The 18,312-nt window shown below is 39.8% G+C and overlaps 3 protein-coding genes across 6 annotated transcripts; 1 reads left to right on the top strand and 2 right to left on the bottom strand.

The window, feature by feature from the left end:
* Positions 1-98: 98 nt before the first annotated feature.
* RB195_012546 (uncharacterized protein) lies at positions 99-4,535 on the bottom strand (the record flags this gene model as incomplete). 2 transcript variants are annotated; one of them, XM_064201961.1, is made up of 6 exons in its annotated part: positions 99-206; positions 1,878-2,007; positions 2,490-2,563; positions 3,942-4,114; positions 4,170-4,283; positions 4,496-4,535. In XM_064201961.1, 6 exons carry the CDS (start codon positions 4,533-4,535, stop codon positions 99-101), a joined length of 639 nt encoding a protein of 212 aa, XP_064057841.1. The 2 variants fall into 2 exon arrangements, with proteins under 2 accessions (XP_064057841.1, XP_064057842.1); XM_064201960.1 differs by lacking the exon at positions 99-206 and having other exon boundaries at positions 1,797-2,007.
* Positions 446-649, top strand: RB195_012547 (uncharacterized protein; the record flags this gene model as incomplete). Its single annotated transcript, XM_064201962.1, has 1 exon — positions 446-649. One exon carries the CDS (start codon positions 446-448, stop codon positions 647-649), a length of 204 nt encoding a protein of 67 aa, XP_064057843.1.
* A 3,067-nt stretch (positions 4,536-7,602) lies between the features above and the next one.
* RB195_012545 (uncharacterized protein) lies at positions 7,603-17,327 on the bottom strand (the record flags this gene model as incomplete). 3 transcript variants are annotated; one of them, XM_064201958.1, is made up of 15 exons in its annotated part: positions 7,603-7,780; positions 9,566-9,716; positions 9,782-9,960; positions 12,304-12,386; positions 12,481-12,595; positions 12,658-12,740; positions 12,791-12,868; positions 12,956-13,059; positions 13,120-13,195; positions 13,854-13,933; positions 14,280-14,353; positions 14,441-14,567; positions 14,621-14,894; positions 17,007-17,067; positions 17,314-17,327. In XM_064201958.1, the coding sequence occupies 15 exons, from the start codon at positions 17,325-17,327 to the stop codon at positions 7,603-7,605; spliced, it is 1,677 nt and encodes a 558-aa protein (XP_064057838.1). The 3 variants fall into 3 exon arrangements, with proteins under 3 accessions (XP_064057838.1, XP_064057839.1, XP_064057840.1); XM_064201959.1 differs by lacking the exon at positions 17,314-17,327 and adding an exon at positions 15,966-16,017 and having other exon boundaries at positions 17,007-17,050; XM_064201957.1 differs by lacking the exons at positions 17,007-17,067; positions 17,314-17,327 and having other exon boundaries at positions 14,280-14,567.
* Between the last annotated feature and the right edge of the window lie 985 nt (positions 17,328-18,312).

Raw genomic sequence — 18,312 nt, 5'->3', positions numbered from 1 at the left:
TAATAGTCAGCACTAATGCCTATGAACCGCTATATGGATGTCATGTGAAGTGTCTGTATTACCGGTGCTTCTTTCTGTGGAAGAAAATCTTTTCTTGATTAACCTGAGAAAGTGCAGAACACCACATAGACAGTCAACGCCATAGCTACTGCTTTGTAGTCGTGCGATGTTAGCGGCCATTTTGAGGCTATAATGAGGGACCATTCCTGGATGATTTTCTTGAGGGAGTTATTCCAGCTTTCGTTCGCTTTTTCTCCAAATTTACCGATCTCAAACACTATTTCAACGACCACGTGACCTTCCTGTCACCTACATATCCTTGCTCTTTCTCATTCTCTCTATGCGTTTTTTCGTGGTTTCGTAGTAGTGCTGTACGGTCACGGGTCTATCATTGATGTACTGAATGTCGTAGAACGGTGCTACGTTATTTAATGCTTCTTGTTTAATGTTGTCCGTTTTTAAATTGATATACAGGTTATTAAAAGTGCAAAATATAATAAATATCATGACTTTGTTTTTGAATCTAATCGAGTCCGACTATAAATTTGGAAGTAGAAAAACAAGAGAACAAAAAAAAAGCAACACTGATGTTCCACATATAAAACTAAACGCTCTCGCAAATCGATCGCTAGAAGATATCCTGCGATGAGCTGTTGCGTTGTACTTACAAATTATAGAGTTATAATCCGTCCGCAATATACTGCCGTTTCCAATATTATAACATTTTTATATTTGTTAAAGTTTCTCATTTGTTTCTTATTTGATCCCGCGAATCTTTTTTTAGTAATCTGAGGTAGGGGTGATTCGTCCTTATTATCGTCCTTATTATATTATTATTATTATTATATTACCTTATTATATTATTATTGAGAAATACTGATGGCGAAAAGGATGTGTTGTAGAGAAGAAAAGGAAGTGGTTGATTGTTGAAACAAGTGTCAAGTACTGAGTTTGGTCAGATTGCAAAAATTTCCAAAAAAAAAATTCTATGTGCGACGGGGAGCAAATTTCGAAGGAAAATAGGAGAGCTCCTAAAAATTGGGATGTTAGTGTTTCTTTGTATAATAAGTTATCTATATAATAAAATGGATGAAACAATCTAATATAATAATAATCATATAATATATAATCTTGAGAAACAGCACTTTTCACACACGATATATATGTATTTCTGATTTTCGAGTGTCGTCAAATACTACTCGAACAAATGCAAACACAAAAAATGTCAAAAAATGTGCTCCAACAATCTCATGAAGATTTGACGAGTTTTCTAAGATCTCTAATTAAGTGTGTTTAGAGATGTTGTTTATTATGAACTAGACGTAATCTGGGAGTAGTCCGACACGTATGATAATTTTGAAATTTTTAGAAATTCTGTATGCTTTATTTATGTGATTTCTTGATAGATCTGTGCATGTTGTCATAATTCTTTGCTGCAGCTTTGATCTCACCTACAAGAGCCACTATGCTTCGTTAGGATGAATTAATGCAATTAGTTGTTTCGCATGCTGTCATAGTCTGCAAAAGTTTCGCAACACACGGAGTTTTATTTTCGGGAGAACCAGATGAGGAATAATGAATTCAATTACATCAATTACTCATGCGCTAAAGTTTCTCGAGCCTTGTGACTCATAGTTACTTCAAATCAGAAGTCACGTCACACAAAAATGGATACTATTTATTCCACTCCTAAAATAGTTTGAATGACGAGAAAATGAGCGTCACGCTTGCACGACTTAACACACGATGACATGGTTCTTTTAAAAAACAGTCTCATGAAAAAATTTTGAAGTTGTTTATGTGATGATGATCACAGCTCCATTATGACAACACAGACAAACAATGCAATAGCAGCAACAGCAGAGAAGAACACCTACGATAACATATGTGAGAGTGATGATGCCGAAGGTGAACTTGTACGTCAATTGGTCACAATAATTTTGTTTGCCTTCATCGTAGACCACATCGTTGTAGATGCCGTATGTCCAGTATGAACCCAAAATTAACCTGAATACTTTAATACCACCTCGAATACTTGAATGAACCTTATTTCTTTGCTTAGATGTTTTCATCTGGAAAATCTGTTACAAATCTCTCTTAAATCCACCAGAAAAAGTGTTCTGAATGAAAAAAGGCATATTCAAGTGACTTAAGACTGCCTGATTCTCATCGCCACAAAGTAAATTCGCAATAGCCCGAAAGCGGCATCCACGCTAATAATGTCTTATAAGATTGTTACAGATTCTCATCAGTCAGCGTATCCTTGGTGGGATTATCAAGCAAGATCTCAGGTTATTGAGACTGCGATCACCGCCATCAATTTTGAGCTGACAACATGCGGTTACAGCATGCATTTTTCCGACAATACTTGCCTCCGGAGAACATTTTGTGTTGCTATCGATATAAGTCGATATAATATAATCGATAGATCGATGTCATAAGTTCAGCAGCTTTTGGTACCATCATGTAATGACGAGAGTTTCACTTACCAGATGATCCAGAATGCTGCGAAAATTCCTATCAAAAGTTCACGAACTGCCGCAATTCGCCCGCTTTTGTCATCCTAAAATACAGTACACTAACAGTAAAAGAGCTAGAATTTTTTCCAGTATACACAGTGATCGAGTATGTTTCTGTTGACAATTCTTAACGGTTTACAATTAGAATGATGATATTACCAAAAGAAAATATTATAGATTCAATATTTCTGATCCCGAACCATTACTGAAACGCAGCATATTACGAAATTAATGACGGTGGGGTCTCTGTGGGACAACATAGAGTTCGGGTCTTAGATTAGCAGAATGAAAGTGGCCATGCTCAATTTCCCCTAATCATCCTTTAAAAAAACAGCGTTGAAACCTACTTAGTCCTTACGAGACACGTTAGAACGCATCACTTTTGTACATATTCAGCAATATTTTGATTGGTTTTGACTGAATAGGCTCCTGAGGGAACCGTATACAAAGGTGCGTGTTTTAACATATCTCGTAAGAATTGAAGTGGTTCCCATGCCGTTTCTTCTTTACGACGATTATGTGGAAGTAAGCATAGCCTCGCTCGACGGCGTAACCTGCAACCTGAACTCTGTATTGTCGCACAGGGACTCCAACAACTACAGCAATGCCTTGATATGCTTCCTTTAATCCATGTCTCCCTTATTATATACACTTTTAAATGAGATTCTAGTTTCCACATTGTTAACCACATAACTCTCGTCTACTTATAGCCAGACCTCTGCAATGTTCTCGTAATGCTTGTTGGATTTGGATAAAGGATAAAAAGGATGGAATGTCTGGCGTTAATCAATCCGCTTGGGATGCGCCCCCACGTTCACTTCAATTCAGAATCGTTTGTTTACGAACGTGTAGCTGGCCTATACAATGACTTGCGGTGGCTAGCCGATGTGTCAAGTGAGTGCTTTTATCCTCCCAGACAAGTCTCTGGTACCAATTTATCGACCACGGAGGGATGAAAGGCTTGGTGAGCACTAGGGAGGAAAGAACCTCCGATCGATCGTGCAGGAAGCGGAACCTGTAACCGGCTGCGCTACACCCGCCCCAGACGATTGGAACACAAATGTATTGCAAATATGGAAAAGCTGCATATCTTCGTGAAAAAGAAAAGTTCTTGATATGGCCAAAAAAATACGGAATCCAAATCGGTAAAAAGTTTAGCAAAACTTTGAAGAAATGCATCGCCAAAAATCTAGTTTGCTTTTCGATGCTTTGCTAAAAAAGGGGAATAAGATAAACCTGCGAAAAAAAAATCCAGTCAGACTACGCAAATTAGATGAACCCTACACGGCATAAATAAGGATATCAAAATCACTAAAGGACATCTAACATTGCAGACAAAAATTGAACAATTTACGAAATAATCGTTCTCTTTTTCGAGAAAAGGAACGTCGGATTCTGGGATTACACGACTACAAGACTCACCCATACGGACAACAGAATTCCAGTGATGTTACGAAGGGAGCTCACTGATCCAGCTACTACCAGCCATATGGGTATAAGAGGGCGAATCGGACATGAGCCGATGTTCATTGCACCTATCAAAATCTCTAGAACACCGACAGCCAGCAACAAGGAAAACAGTATGACAGCCACCACTGTAAAATAAAGAAACAGTTAATATCGTGGCGTGTCCACATAGACACAACTCACCTGTTCGCGCCATAGTATGAAGACCTTCTCGCACGAGTTCAGAACGTTCCCTTGCAGAGTCAGCACCTAGGATTGACGCCATCATGCTCCCCAGCACATCTTCGGGGCGGCGATCTGGAAAATTTGTGGTAAGAATACTCTTGGAGGCATCGCCAAAGTTCATGAAGGATGAAGGGATGCAATTCATGGAAGAGTTCTGAATTCAGGAGCATACATAGGATCTATGCTACTGAATTTAGAACTCTTCTAGGAAGTGCATCCCTTCATCCCTCCTATTTCTATCCTTACGGAAGGATACTGTATGGTGAGTGGTGTGAACAACTTACTTTCGTTTTCGTCGCTCCTTCCCAGGATAACATCACCCATTTTCAAAACGTCTACCCTCGGTGGTTACAAAACTAGAAATGAAGCCAACTTGTGTACTACTTTTCCTGAGCAAAACTAAGATTGTTATCGATCTTCACCTTCTGGCATCACCCTTTCAATTGAGCTTCTATTTTCTTCCTGCTTCTTACGTGTATATACAATTGCAGCAACTGAATGTTTTCCGTTGAGCACGAACACAACATCCGAGATCCCTCCATTTTCATAAGTAGCGGTTTTTTCAGATTCAAATGAATACCTTTATTTCCACATGCTCTTATGAATTGAGAATTGGCGTAGCACAGTCGGTAAAAGATAAGACTGTAGCTGGACGATCGCTGCAGTTCCAAATAAGCATTTCACCCCGACGGAGTGGATAAATTTGTACCAGACTTGTTTGGGAGGATAACACTGACTAACTACAGCGGTTGGGCCCTACAAATCATTGTACAGGCCGACACGCGTTCCAAAACCCCATGAATTCCGAATTGCAGTAAAACGCGTTGACACATCAGAAGCGGATTGATACGCCAGAGACTTAGACTTTTTGTTGAGTTCGGCCACCATTCGTTCAGCTTGCCTGATGCTAAATGTTATCAAAATGATATCTCAACGAATGTATGGGACAAGATGGTGTAGTTGTCGATCGTCAAGCTTCACTCTAACGTTGTACCATTCCAACTTTCGCATTGCGTTGTCGACAGTGACAATATACGAACATTTCGCGTGAGATTGCTTCACGTTGGCGGACCACTGATAATGACATTATTGCAGAACGGTGAAATTCCAATATTTAAGTTATTGTAGAACTCTCGGAGTACCCTTATCAACTGAGTAGGTACACATTACTTGTTTAAGTCGTTTTTCCTTGTACAGTAGTGGTGCAGAAGTTCTAAGAGTAGTCACATTCGTCATCGATATCCACTGAAGCATCTTCACAGAGCCGGTTTACGAAGTGAAGAGGTCCCAGTTAACGAAGTGCCCTCGAACTTCGTTTTCTGAACAATGCGGGAATCCGTCACAATAAAAATCTTTCTAAATCTTGACGATAGTCCGATTTCGTAAAGTGCATGGGGACCACAACGACATCCGTCAAGCAAACATTTTACTGACAAATATCTGATAAATTCCATTATGGTATCTTCTCTCAACACTCCAACGTAGAAAGGAGGTGTTGTGGAAGTGTGAGTCTGTACGGGTGGTCTTAGACGCTGTGATAAACTGCCTCTGCTCGCTATATTTTAGAATTTTGTTTTCTTTCAAATTGAAGTTCTTCTGACGTTTATCTTTCCTTCCTTCCTTTCCTTCCTTTCTTCCTTCTTTCTTTGTTCATTTCTTTCCTTCCCTCTTTGTTTCTTTCCTTCCTTCCCTCTTTCTTTCTTTCTTTACTGTCCATATAGAAAACTTCGACTTTTTCACAATTATCTGTGGTGTGAACAACGAAGACGGTCATAACCGTCGTTAATAAACATCTTCTACTCCGTAAACTCCTATATGAGTCTAAAGAAGGTTGTTCAAAAAAACCGATGTTTACTGGTGTTGATGGGGATGCCAACTTCACCAACTCCACTACTGTGGCCTAACCTAGCAAGTTCGAGCAGTTGTTCCCTAGGGTCAAATACAGCGTTCAATCTTCAGTCTAATCAGAGTATGAGCTATAGTACCGGCCAGCACTCCTTTGTTTGATAGTGCTGTCAACTTTCTGATCCTTGAACCATCATTCTTAACTTTACATCATCAATGGCTTAATATTCCGTAAAGTTGCAATGGGCCTCTACAAGTTTCGAAATCAGACTCGAGTCAAAGCAAAACATGACAGCGATCGTTTACAGATATGAAGAAAAAATGCCACCAATGATAATATTTCAACGTAACCTTGTCTTGCCTCGGAAGAATAACCACGATGTTGTACAGAAGTACAAAAACAACCAGGAAAAACAACCAGGTCAATGTGGCGCCGCCAAAACGAACGCCTACGACCTCTATGACAACACGCTGACCGATCGGCACAGTGAAACGGTGACGACTGCCAGATTCGTGAGTGTACTGTACATTTTAATTCGTTCATTTTTTCTGCGCCTTGCATATAGTTCCTATAACACACTAGTTTGTAGAGACCACCCACCGTTACAGGGAAAGAATTTCGTCGAAAAAGACGAGAAATTTTTCTAAGTTAGCTGCGTGTAATGAATTATTGCCTCCATCGCACATTTGACTCAAAATATCTACACTCTGTGTTCCCTAAATTTACTGCTTCGAAAAGAAGCCTAAGAATACTCTGACGACAACGAGCAAGTACTGTTGCATCAACAGCGGAAAAGTAGTTGATCCTATCCGATATTTCCCAAATTTTAGCATCATAAACAGTTCTAGCCTTAAAATGAATTGTACACCAGTTATTATAGATGTTTATTCTATGGACACTGTACATAGTAACAAAATCAAATATTGAAAATTTCACAACGCTACGTCACAGGCTTAGCAGAGCAGTTACACATATCACATTGTTGCATATGAACATTGTCTACATAGAAAAAATTTCTTCACACTAATAGATTAGCGTCTATATTTTTATGGTGTTTATACGCAGAATAAAGACGACACGTACTTGAAACCAAGTAAACTTTTGGACGACGATAAAGGCACTTCGGAAGACTTGAACAACTGATCATCAGTGAGTCTATTGGTGCGATACATTTGGATCCTCATAGTACAAAAGATAGCCACATACTCGCACCAATTGCAATAAAATACTAGCTAGGAGCATGTAAAGGAGGCACAATACATACCAACAGGTAGAGTAGGACGCCTATACAAAAGGGTGTCGAGCAATCGACAAGTCGAATCACGATCAGCTGATATGTTGACTAGAACTGACAGGCTGTTGAATTAGCAGTTTAAACAAAAACTAACACCGGACTATAAACAGTTCCACAACACCCGAAATCACAAAAAAAAAAGCTTCCATACCGTATACTCTTATTAGACAAAGCTGCAGTCGTAAATGAAAAGGATATTCGGGAAGTGCAACCAGATAAAATTCAGATTGAGAATGACCACAAAACTAAACTCATGGTTGGTTACAACCAGTTCCCCCCATTGGAAACATGATCATGTTGGCTCGCAAGAACTCGATGTCTGGCAGCTGATCATGCAGAGCACGTGCATCCAGTGACAACTCAGATGGAGGCCGGTTTATTCTTCCATCAGGTTTCGCTGCCGATGCCATTAATACATCCAACATGGAGCTATAACACATCACTGATATAAAGTTCAACTTATTTACATATGCAAAGAAGATACGCACTTCTTCTATATAAAGACACCTAGAGGAAAATAAAGAGAAGAATTTGTGGAAAGTGGTAAATTACCTGGATTGCTACGTGAGTTTTTTTTTTGCACATTTTTTTTACTGCAAAGTAACAATAGATTGTCTGGCGTTAATCAGTCCTTGTCTATACAATAATTTGCGAGAGCCAGCCGATGTATCAGATAAGTTTTTTTTTATCCTCTCAGACAGTTTAGTTCCAAATTATCGACAATGGAATGATGAAAAGCTTGATTAGTACTAGGGCGGTTTTGAACCATAAATCGATCGTGCAACCATAATCGGGCCGACTGCGTTACACACACCTATTGATCATAATAACTTTACACACACTTCAATAATAATAAATAATGCCGACTGCATCAACATAGAGGGTTCAACCTCCAAGTCTTAAGAGTTCCACGCCTAAGGAAGCCACTGTGATCATAGGGACGCTGAATGAATGAACGATGAGCGAAACCGAAGTACCCAGCCACAAGCACTTTTGGAGACGGTGCGGAAAGTGGAAAGACGAACCTCGGAAATCTATCCGGTGTCATTCGGAAAAGTTATTACATTGGAGAGAAATTCGAACAACGGTAACTTTGGTTAACCTATGTGTATAGGATGGATCTCATCATTGCATTTACATTCAAGGCGAATCACAGACCCCGTCAGCTTAAGGTCAACAGCCCTAGGAGCAGAGTGTGCGGAAGACTCTAAACTCTCAAAATTCAGCTCAATTACTTTCTTATGAGGAATACCGCTTGATGGATGTGCAGAATTCTAGAGCTGTCTTATATGACTCATATCTTCTCACCTTCAAGATACAATTCTTGAGAAGATATGGAATTTTTGTAGGTAAGAGTTATTTACAATTTCTTTTGTACCATCAATCTCCCCTCCTCCCATCAAATTGTTGGTTATTTCAACCAACAAAAGATGTGAAAATAAACCTCTGAGGGCTTCAACGCGAAAACAAATGGACATCGAGATGGAAGAAGTTGGAAAAGGCGTGGAAGGACAGAATCCAGAGAGAGGATATGTTCAAGAAGAAGAGACGTTGGTCGGTTCTCAATCCGCAAAACAGCCGTCGTAAGCGAAATAACCTTATTAACCTGGAGCAAATACATCTATATTTGCTGAACAGAGACGCGCAATCGCCTCCCAAGCTCGAGCGCATGCAAGGTCTGACAAACGGTGTCAAAGAGGAACTGCCAACCGGTTCGGAGAATCTACATTGGGTTCAGAAAATGAAGAATGTGAAGACTGGCGAAGACGATGATTTTAGCAATGAAATGCTGGAAACTCTACCTCCATCAGTGAGATGCGTGAGATAACAGAAATCATCCGTTCAAGTGGAACGACATCTCACTTGTGAAGGCTACGCTACAAGTACCGCTCTCGGTCAACAAAACTTTTCATAATTCCGTTGTCGAAAAGTTAAAACGCTAAATTGGTAAAGCAGTGGGTCTCTGAAGATCACTGTGTGCGCCGCATATTCGTCCATAAACATCAAACAATTCTGAATTGACGTCAAACGTGCTTGGGCATCTTGAAATGCTTGACCAACTTATGGAATAGAATATAGAAAGATAGCGTAGAATATCAACATTACATTACAAACAAAACAAAACCAACAACTGAGTGAAAGTGTGAAAGCAAAAAAGTATTCAAATAGTGAAGAAAAATGCGACCGAAATCATCGATTTGTAAAAATACTCACGGTTGACTTGAAGGTTTCTTTAACATCTGAGATGATGAATTTGAAAGTCCTAGTTGATCCAATTCTTTTTGTAGCGTAGATATCGTTGAAGAACTACCACTTCCACTGTTTGCAGACAAGAAATCTACATCAAGCAACGCCGAAGATCGATCTGAACAGGCAGTATGTGGTCTGATTTTGAACAAACTACTCACTGAAAAGAAACCAAAAACTCACTCGATGCTTTCGTCGGGTTCGTTAAACCTGATTTATCCCAATCAAAGTCAGCTTGTGGAATTGAAGGCGACTCGGCTGCGGTGGAAAGATTCCTCGATTGAAGTGCATTGATAGTTGATTCGGACCTGAACACCTTCGCGTCGTGGGCTCCTTCTCGAGAAATGATAACAGATCGGCGTCTGAAATGGATTACGAACGTTAGCAGACAGTTTGTCACTCTAAAATTGTACTACATTCACTACAAAAGGTTAAGGAGCTCGAAAAACAGCTCATTCAATTACTCAATTCATATAAGTAGGTGGTCAAATCAAATGGGTAATTCATTGCTAACTTCATAACTTTAGGAAATATTCATAAATATAGGTAATTTCCTGTTCTCAAAGCCTGTTTAGCTAATCAATTACCCGAGAGTTACCAGAAAATACCAGTTTCAGCTTGAATCTTAACAATTTTAATTTCTCCCCTTCAATTATTCGCCATAACAGAAGTAACCACTCAGAGACTCTGAACAAATCGCGGTCTATTCTGCGGCGCGGAGCTGGCGCAGAGCGCATTCATCTTGCTTGCACTTCTCCACTGTTTTCATTCCTTGAGAATTGAAGTGGAAGCGCTACCGACACAGAATTCTCCAAGTTCCGAATGTATGGCACCAGTATAACTGTGGTTTCCATCACCGCTATTTCACTTTCAAAAGCTGTGAGCAACTCCATGGTCCCATTGAGAACAGCAATTCATGGTCGCAACTAATCTTGTTTTTCTATGTAAAAACTGTGATCATGGTCGCTCGTAAACATCCCGCACTACGAGACAATCACACAATTTCCTCTCAGGACTTAATTCGGTACTTCATGACGATCTACCCAAAATCTGTGTGCTGGGGAACTGATTTGTGCATCTTAATTTGTGCATGCGAATCTTTGCATTGTCTCGCAGAAGATTGACGTTGATTACAGCCAGGATTTTAGCAGAAGTTGCTTGTTGAGGATATGCTGATAATCTTTTGAGCTCATTCGAGTGATGATGAATTAAAACTCCACATGTTTTGTGGTACAGCATGTTCCCTATAGCAGAAAAACGCCAGAACTACTCCGGCTGAAAATTAATTATTTCTCTCCAGCAGTCAAGGTTAATTCATCGTCAATTTCTTCTCGCTCTTCGTATGCTATCCATGTAAGTGCTGCTCTTTAAGAAAAATCCCGAATTTACATACATCTGTCTGTTATCAAATACAATCAATGGAAGTTTTCAAGACGGAACGTTTTAAAACTAGCTTTCAAAAAACTGATATAAGAAAAATGAAGAAAAACAACTAAGGAATGGAATAAAAAGGTTATACGTACCCTATGCGCTTTCCTGTGTATACCTACTAAACATGCGGACTAGCACCTCAGACTTAGGTAACAAAACCAGAGCGGTCAATGACTAGGAACCTTGCTGTACGAAACAACATGAAATGGACCTGAGTCTTCAAAACGATGGAATGAGAAGAAAATAAAATATGTAACCATGGAAGCAGTGTATAATCCCACCAGGACTAATTATACGACAACTATTTATGCTATCAGCGGAGTTGATTCCTGGTTTAAAAAAGTCCTTCAAAATTCTTTCTGAGACTGTGGTTTCACTAAAGCACATAAACAACATGTATTCTTCTCGGAAATTAGCAGCGCACAACGGACATTGTTCCGCACAGAAAGCAGAACTCATTGTTTGGTTGTGTGCTGAGCGAAAGGAGAGAACCAGAGAAGAAAGGAAGTAGAAAACGAAAGTTAATCAAAATATGAGAAAGTCACTTGCTCTAGTTTGATTCATTATATAAATTCGCATGAGATGTCATGAATTATTTATCAATAATCAAACGATTCCATTATACACAAAAATTGCAGTCACAGAAGGCACTGGGACGTGAAGACACACCGTAAGTGGTGCAGTATGAAATGCTTCAAGAATAGACTGAATCAAATATCAAATAAAAAAGAAAAATACAGGGGCTAGCATTTACCTTCGAATCTCAAAATGAAAACATTGAAAGAGCAGCACGAGAAATCACTTCCAAAATTTGTTTGGCTCGCTGGATTATGATTGTCATCTTTAACAGTGACAACTCCTACTCATCATTTTCTGACCCGTGTCATCATTTTGCATAAGAAGTCACCCGTTCTAAATGTGCGTCTGGATACTTGTACTTCACAAAATTTTACATCTACTCACTTAAGAACTTTACTGTTGTTGTTTAATATGGAAAAAATTAACAGGCTAGAAGTCCACAATGCTCCGAAGACGAGGTGGAACGCTGTTCTTGTCACACAAACACATTATAAGAAGGTAAAAAAAATATTGGGCGTAGTTGATGCACCACCTTGCTTTTTCTCTGTATCAGGGAAAATAAAAAAGTCGGCATTTGAATGAGAAATGACCATAATTTCCGTGTTTATGGCAATCGAATAACTTTTTCTGAGTTTCATTTTCAAACATGACTCAACTGAATTATTTCCACTGAACTTAACATTAAAAAAACGTACGCAGTTCCATTTGCAATGAATGGTGTTGGTTCAAGAACAGTTCCAGAAGAGAGAGGAGGTAATGATCCCCGTCCTACAGCCTTCTGAACAACAGAAGAATCGGTATAAAATGAAAGGTTCTTGAAGGAAAACAACGAAATATTGATTTTCATAATGTAAAACAGGACAGTAGCTGACCGGATCTATCGCAAGCGCTTTATAAAGGTTCTCTCCATGTTCAGCATTTTTCCATTCAAATTTAAGCGCCAACGCATCTTCCACAATTCTCAGGGCGAACCAAAGATGAAAGCTACTGAAAATACTGATTATGTCCGTGATCTTCTCCAGCGCTAATTCGAAATGAAAGAAACAAACCGATCTAATGACGCGGACTCGTTCTTTTCGTTCTTTAAGATGACAGGTTTGTCAGCATCGAGCATAGCACTGATATCATATGCCTAAGAAAACAAACCGTTTGGAATACGGAAGCAAAAATATGTTAAATGACCTCATCATTGCCTATTTCGTTCTCTACGTCCCAAAGATTCGAACAGTCACATAATTCATCCAAAATAGGGCACGATTCCTGAACAAAATAGCTGAGAACATCACTAAATAGCAGGTAAATTACAAGAAATTTGAGTACACGACTATATACAAAAAAAAAACTAACTGCACTGGATGAAACATCAGCAGTTTTGGAATTTATTGTCTCTCTTGGTCCTTCGCCAACACTTATTTCACCACAGAAAGCAAAATCCGCAGACCACTCGTCGTCTTAAATAGTGTAGCAATATTTAGTAGAAAATCAAAGATAAATATATTGAAAGTAGTAACCATCTCTGGGTTTCGCCTCTGCACTTAAGCCATTCGGTTCAGCAATCTGCTCGCCGTCATAGTTCGTTTGTGAATTCTGAAAACAGTAAGGTTTGAATTCCCTTAAATAATACACAATGGAAGGGAATTTCTAAAAGATTTATAAAGGAAGCTAACATCACGCCGAATCTGTAGAATTTTGATGCTGCAACGACACCAACTGCAATCAAAATGCATTTTGTCCAAAGCCAGATTTATTCTTTGCACCTTTCAAATTTTCTATGTAATTTAGGTGCAAATGGTCTTTGGATATAATTTTTCTTTGCGTGAACAATGCATCCAGTAGGGTCAATATGACCTGAAGCTCGGTACAATTGCGCAAGAGGGTTGCGATCGAAGCACGGCGGTGGAGCGCACCACTTGGTACCGAAAGAGGAACTTTGTTAGCACCACTCATTGCATCAGTTCGCATTGGTCCCACCTCGATCACAACCGCTGACCCCACCGCGCCAGCGGTCGTGATCGTGATGGGACCAACGCAGCCGCTTACGCAAATTCACCAATCTCTGTGTGGTTTTGACTCAAATGTACCACTACCAAAAAATCGTACCGGTTTCGCCTCCTTAAACCTTAAAGAAGAACACAGCTAGCCAACCATCAAATTTCTCATCTAATTTACTTAGAGAGGTAAAGAGGCTGTACTATGTGGTCGTTGCGACGGTTCTCCACATTCTGCATAGATTTAACCTACGCACGTGATCTTTCTCCTGATTCCGCTGGACAGAGGTCTTCGAATCAGATTTCATTTTTTCAGGCTCCACTTTATTCGAAGAACCTAAATTAAAAAAAAAACTTGTAAGCAACGAAGTGTTATATTCGCTTTAAAAAGAATACTCGAACAAGCAAGTTTCTAATGCTGAACGTACTTTTGTTGCATTGTAACTGCAATTGATATTCTCAAAAATATTTCAAACTATTCTAGCACACAGGACTATCAGACTCGCAAACACTAAAGGATATTGGAATTCGGATTGGGATTCGCATATTACTCGATCAGGCTGATATTCTTGAAAATACATCCTGTATACTATACAAAATACTTCTCAACATACTTACAACATATGAACAAAGTTACATTAATTAGGAGAAGATGGAATCAACGCAAAAGATGAGACACTTACCAGCTTCTTCCGTTTCAGCATCTTCGCCTTTTACGCAAGCGAAATCTCCGAAATCATCGAAATCGTCATCTTCACTAATACATGAATGAGCCGAAGAGGTAGGTTTATGGGGAATATTCTGTTCACAAAAATGCCCTTCATCTGGCACATTTGGACCGCACCATGACACTTCATCAGTGCAAACATCGTCCCGTCGATGATCGCATTCCGCTGCTTGAGAAGCAGAAGTGAACACATGAGATGTGTTTGCCTCTGGATAGTTATCATGACCGGTAACTGTCGGCACATCTAGAATAAATTCAATATCAGTGCTCACACATTTATAGAAAAAATGACGCCACCTATAGTCTCTGGTAATCCATTCGCAATTGGAAAAAGTGGAAAATTAGCAGTGGAAGGATACGAATCGCTTGGTGAAACAACTTCTGATGACTTCGGCTTCTCAAACGAAATCGTTGGTGGGGAAGCAGCTGGAGGAAAGGTTATAGGCAAATCAGATGGAATATCGGGAAGTTCGTCTTCATCTTCGTCGTCCACCGTCATACGTATATCACATTCCACATCAGGAGGCTCCTCTAATGCTCCAGTGAAAGGTGGTGGAGCTTCGAAATCCATCTAAAATTGTTACAGTTAGGAAACAAACCAAAAATAAAGGTAAAATCCGTTCCCGTTACATTTCTTAGATATATTTCTGTTGAGCGATAACAAGGTGACAACAACATTATTTCGTAATAAAACACAAAGAGGAATTCAAATGGTATAACAAAACGAATAGCGGAGGCCTTCACCGAATCCGCATACAAAGATTGATGAAACTTCATACAAACGACTTGGGATACTCTATGCAAGCCAAAGATTTTTCACTTTAACTGGACTCACTTCACTCTGAAAAAATTGCGTGGAACTTGTCCAGGCGCTAGTCTCTTCACGGATAACCACAATCATACAATCGGACTGGAGTTTTTTTTTCTTTGACTCGAAGCAAAAACTGTCAACGCAGTTTAGATGTATCGCCGCGGAAGCGCCAAATTTCCCCTACGAATATAGGGGAAAAAACGGATAGGTACGGAGGGTAAAGTGTAGATAGTAAAGGGGTGGGGGGCACTCAACTGCGCTCCTAATTCTGGAGGCTCCATCTTCCTTTTTTCCCTTAGTAGCTTTAACCTACATGTCATAGATCCTCCAAGACTAATTCTCAGGTTTCAGGGTAACGATCGACTTAGTTATTCATTTCTAGAAATAAGAGCGCAGCTTGGTCCCCCTCCCGGGCAACTACACTTTACCCCAGCGGACCAACCAATTCAATCAACGGTGCAACTCTTTACAGTACTGGGTTCCACTGATTGAAACAGCATAAAGTACATTAGAGGTGAAATTACGCGATAATACAACTCTTTACACCGACACCATAAAAAAAGATGTCTACTTAATGCAGTTTTCTCTTATCTAATTAGTGTAAAAAGTTACTTCCTCAGATAAATTGGCAACAATCTATTTGTCCTTGTATATTGGCGAACACGAGTTGTTTCACATTTCTTTTGCGGGGCCTTCAAACTGCGTCGAGAAAAATACCTGTTGCTAAAGAGAACTCAGCATCGAAGGTTTCGCGAATACTGCCTTAAGGTAAAACTCATGCATTCACTCACTGTTACCGAAGAAAAATTCAATGGGAGATTTGGACAATACCTCATAATCAGTGAAAGTACTCGATGCTCCCAGAGAAAGAGAAGAAGATAACCTTCAAATGGTTGTGTAAAATCTGTAAACTGATGTCCTTACAAGTCATGTCAGGAAGAATGTAATACGAACGAGGACACTTTTTGTTAGCAGAGATGAAACACATTACGGAATACCAGGAATGCTACTGTTTGAGGGGAAATTAACGCCTACACTACAAGAGGAACCCATCCCTGTGCGCGAATCTGATCCAAACTCAGATGACCTCTTTTACGATCGTTTTGCTTGAATGCGCTTCTCAAACACATCCAACCATACTAACGAGAATTGCTTCAAGGTAACTTACTGGAAATGAGGTTTATACTTGAGATCCACTCAGTGAGGCAAATATGTAAAGAAAACATACTACATGCCGTTCTGATCACCGTGTGACGCAGCTCTAAATGTGGCAGAAAATGAGGGAGGTGCGTGCACATATACACATAGTCTTCGCAATTGCTCAATAGGGGCACACAACTCCCTGACAACCAGCTTGCCAACAGACACGCCTACTTTGCAAATTTTGCACAGTTGCACATCTGGAACTCAATAACTGCTCCAAGCGAAACGATTACCATCGACTTTTTCTTGAAAGCTGCTTAACATATCACTTTCATTCCCACTTCCCATACCTTCCTCTTTGTGTATGTGTTGGTGCTGAAGGTGAGATTAAGGTTTTGAGCAGTGGAACTTTGTTACTATATCATGTTCTGTGTTTATCGTGTGTGAAAGAGAACCGTTCATCATCCAAATCTAAAAAACATAAAGAAAGAAATAATAGAGCGCAGTTATGGGTAGGTGAAGTCAGATGGAAAAGCTCAGGAATGTGTAATTAGTAACGTTTCAGTTCTTGTCTAGGTTTGAAACTTCAACCCTTAACCCTTTTGAAACCATGTTCGTAATTGGGGGATGAATTAATTCTGTTCACTACCAATTATACCTCCAAAATGTCTAAATGAAATCATTAAGCTATATTACAACAAAGGGCTGCGGCACATCTGGATGACAAACCAGTCTGACGAGTTCAGCTCGCTCTTCAATAGTTGCCGTTTCATTCTCCTTGGTAGCCGGTCTGTCAGATGTTTGAGAAGAAGAGGGAAATACATGTACGAGTAGATTCGAACCAGAGCAATGAATACCTAAATTTCCACTCACTATACAGTCCTAATGCAGTTCCGAAGTAGTTGTGCTAGTCGAAGGCGTTTAACAAGTACTCGTCGCAGTTAACGTGCCGCCAACTAAATCCTATTACCAGGGAAACCGGCATAAAATAGACGAAAGTAGAATGTTGCCACAGATTCGCCTTTGCCCTGATTACCCAGCGGTCGCCATCCTCGACACAATCTTTCTCAATAGAAGAAGATGATGTAGGAATGAAATGTTAACAAGAATCCCTCCGCTTGCGTTAGAGAAAAGAGATAGGACGAAAATGAGCGCGGCAACAACCAAATTGAAAGTAAAGTGCGTGGGTGTGATAGGCGGTCGATCATTGATCGATTTGGCACAGGTCGATGACGTCAGGCGCCGCCGCATCGCCATAAACGCAAGTCGCATCTTTGTAATTTGAACGATCGTGTGCAGAAATTCTAGAGGAAGGAGAGACGGTGGCTGAAGGTGATAAGAAATAGGAGGTGAATGGATTTTTCTTTGGAAGTGATTGTGCATCAAATTAGTGGTTTACGTTGCTTTACAAAAATGGTTTAAAACAGATACTTTACTATTGTTGTAAGGGAGGACTGAAAGAATCGTGGCCAATCTATGATCTAAACAGGAATCACTGGAGACTTTGTTGCATAGCTGTGAATACAGATATGACATGTATATAATTCATTTGACTTCTCTCCTCTACACATGGATTACTAGTAATAGTAGTAGTATTTATAGTATTATGCGTGGTAAGCAAGGAACGAGAAGATGAAATCGTAGCTTCTCTTACGTTCCAGACAGAGTACGCTTCGGTGGAGTGGTAGGAGACTTTTCATTTTCGCGACATCACACTCTCTGTGTCTATTTCAAGCAACGTGAACAATCTTTAGTACACTTTAGAGAACAAAGAGAGACAATCTTCGTGTCATCATTTCCCGAAATCCTCTTTTTGCTTGACAGTTCGTAGAGACCGGTCCACAGTGCTGTAACAGCAATCGTTGCAGTGTTTGTGTGGTTGCATCAGGTCCGTAGGATTACGCCATTTCCAAAGAAGTCACTTTCACGGATCGTTATACTGGAAGATATTTTAGTCTTGAAAAAGATAGCTATAGTGTAGAACAACCCTACTATGCAAAATGTAAGAAAAATTTGATAGGTAAAGGATTTACGT

Source organism: Necator americanus, chromosome V, assembly GCF_031761385.1.
Source record: "Necator americanus strain Aroian chromosome V, whole genome shotgun sequence".
In the NCBI taxonomy this organism is placed as follows: Eukaryota; Metazoa; Nematoda; class Chromadorea; order Rhabditida; family Ancylostomatidae; genus Necator; species Necator americanus.
This window is presented reverse-complemented; position numbering and strand designations above follow the sequence as displayed.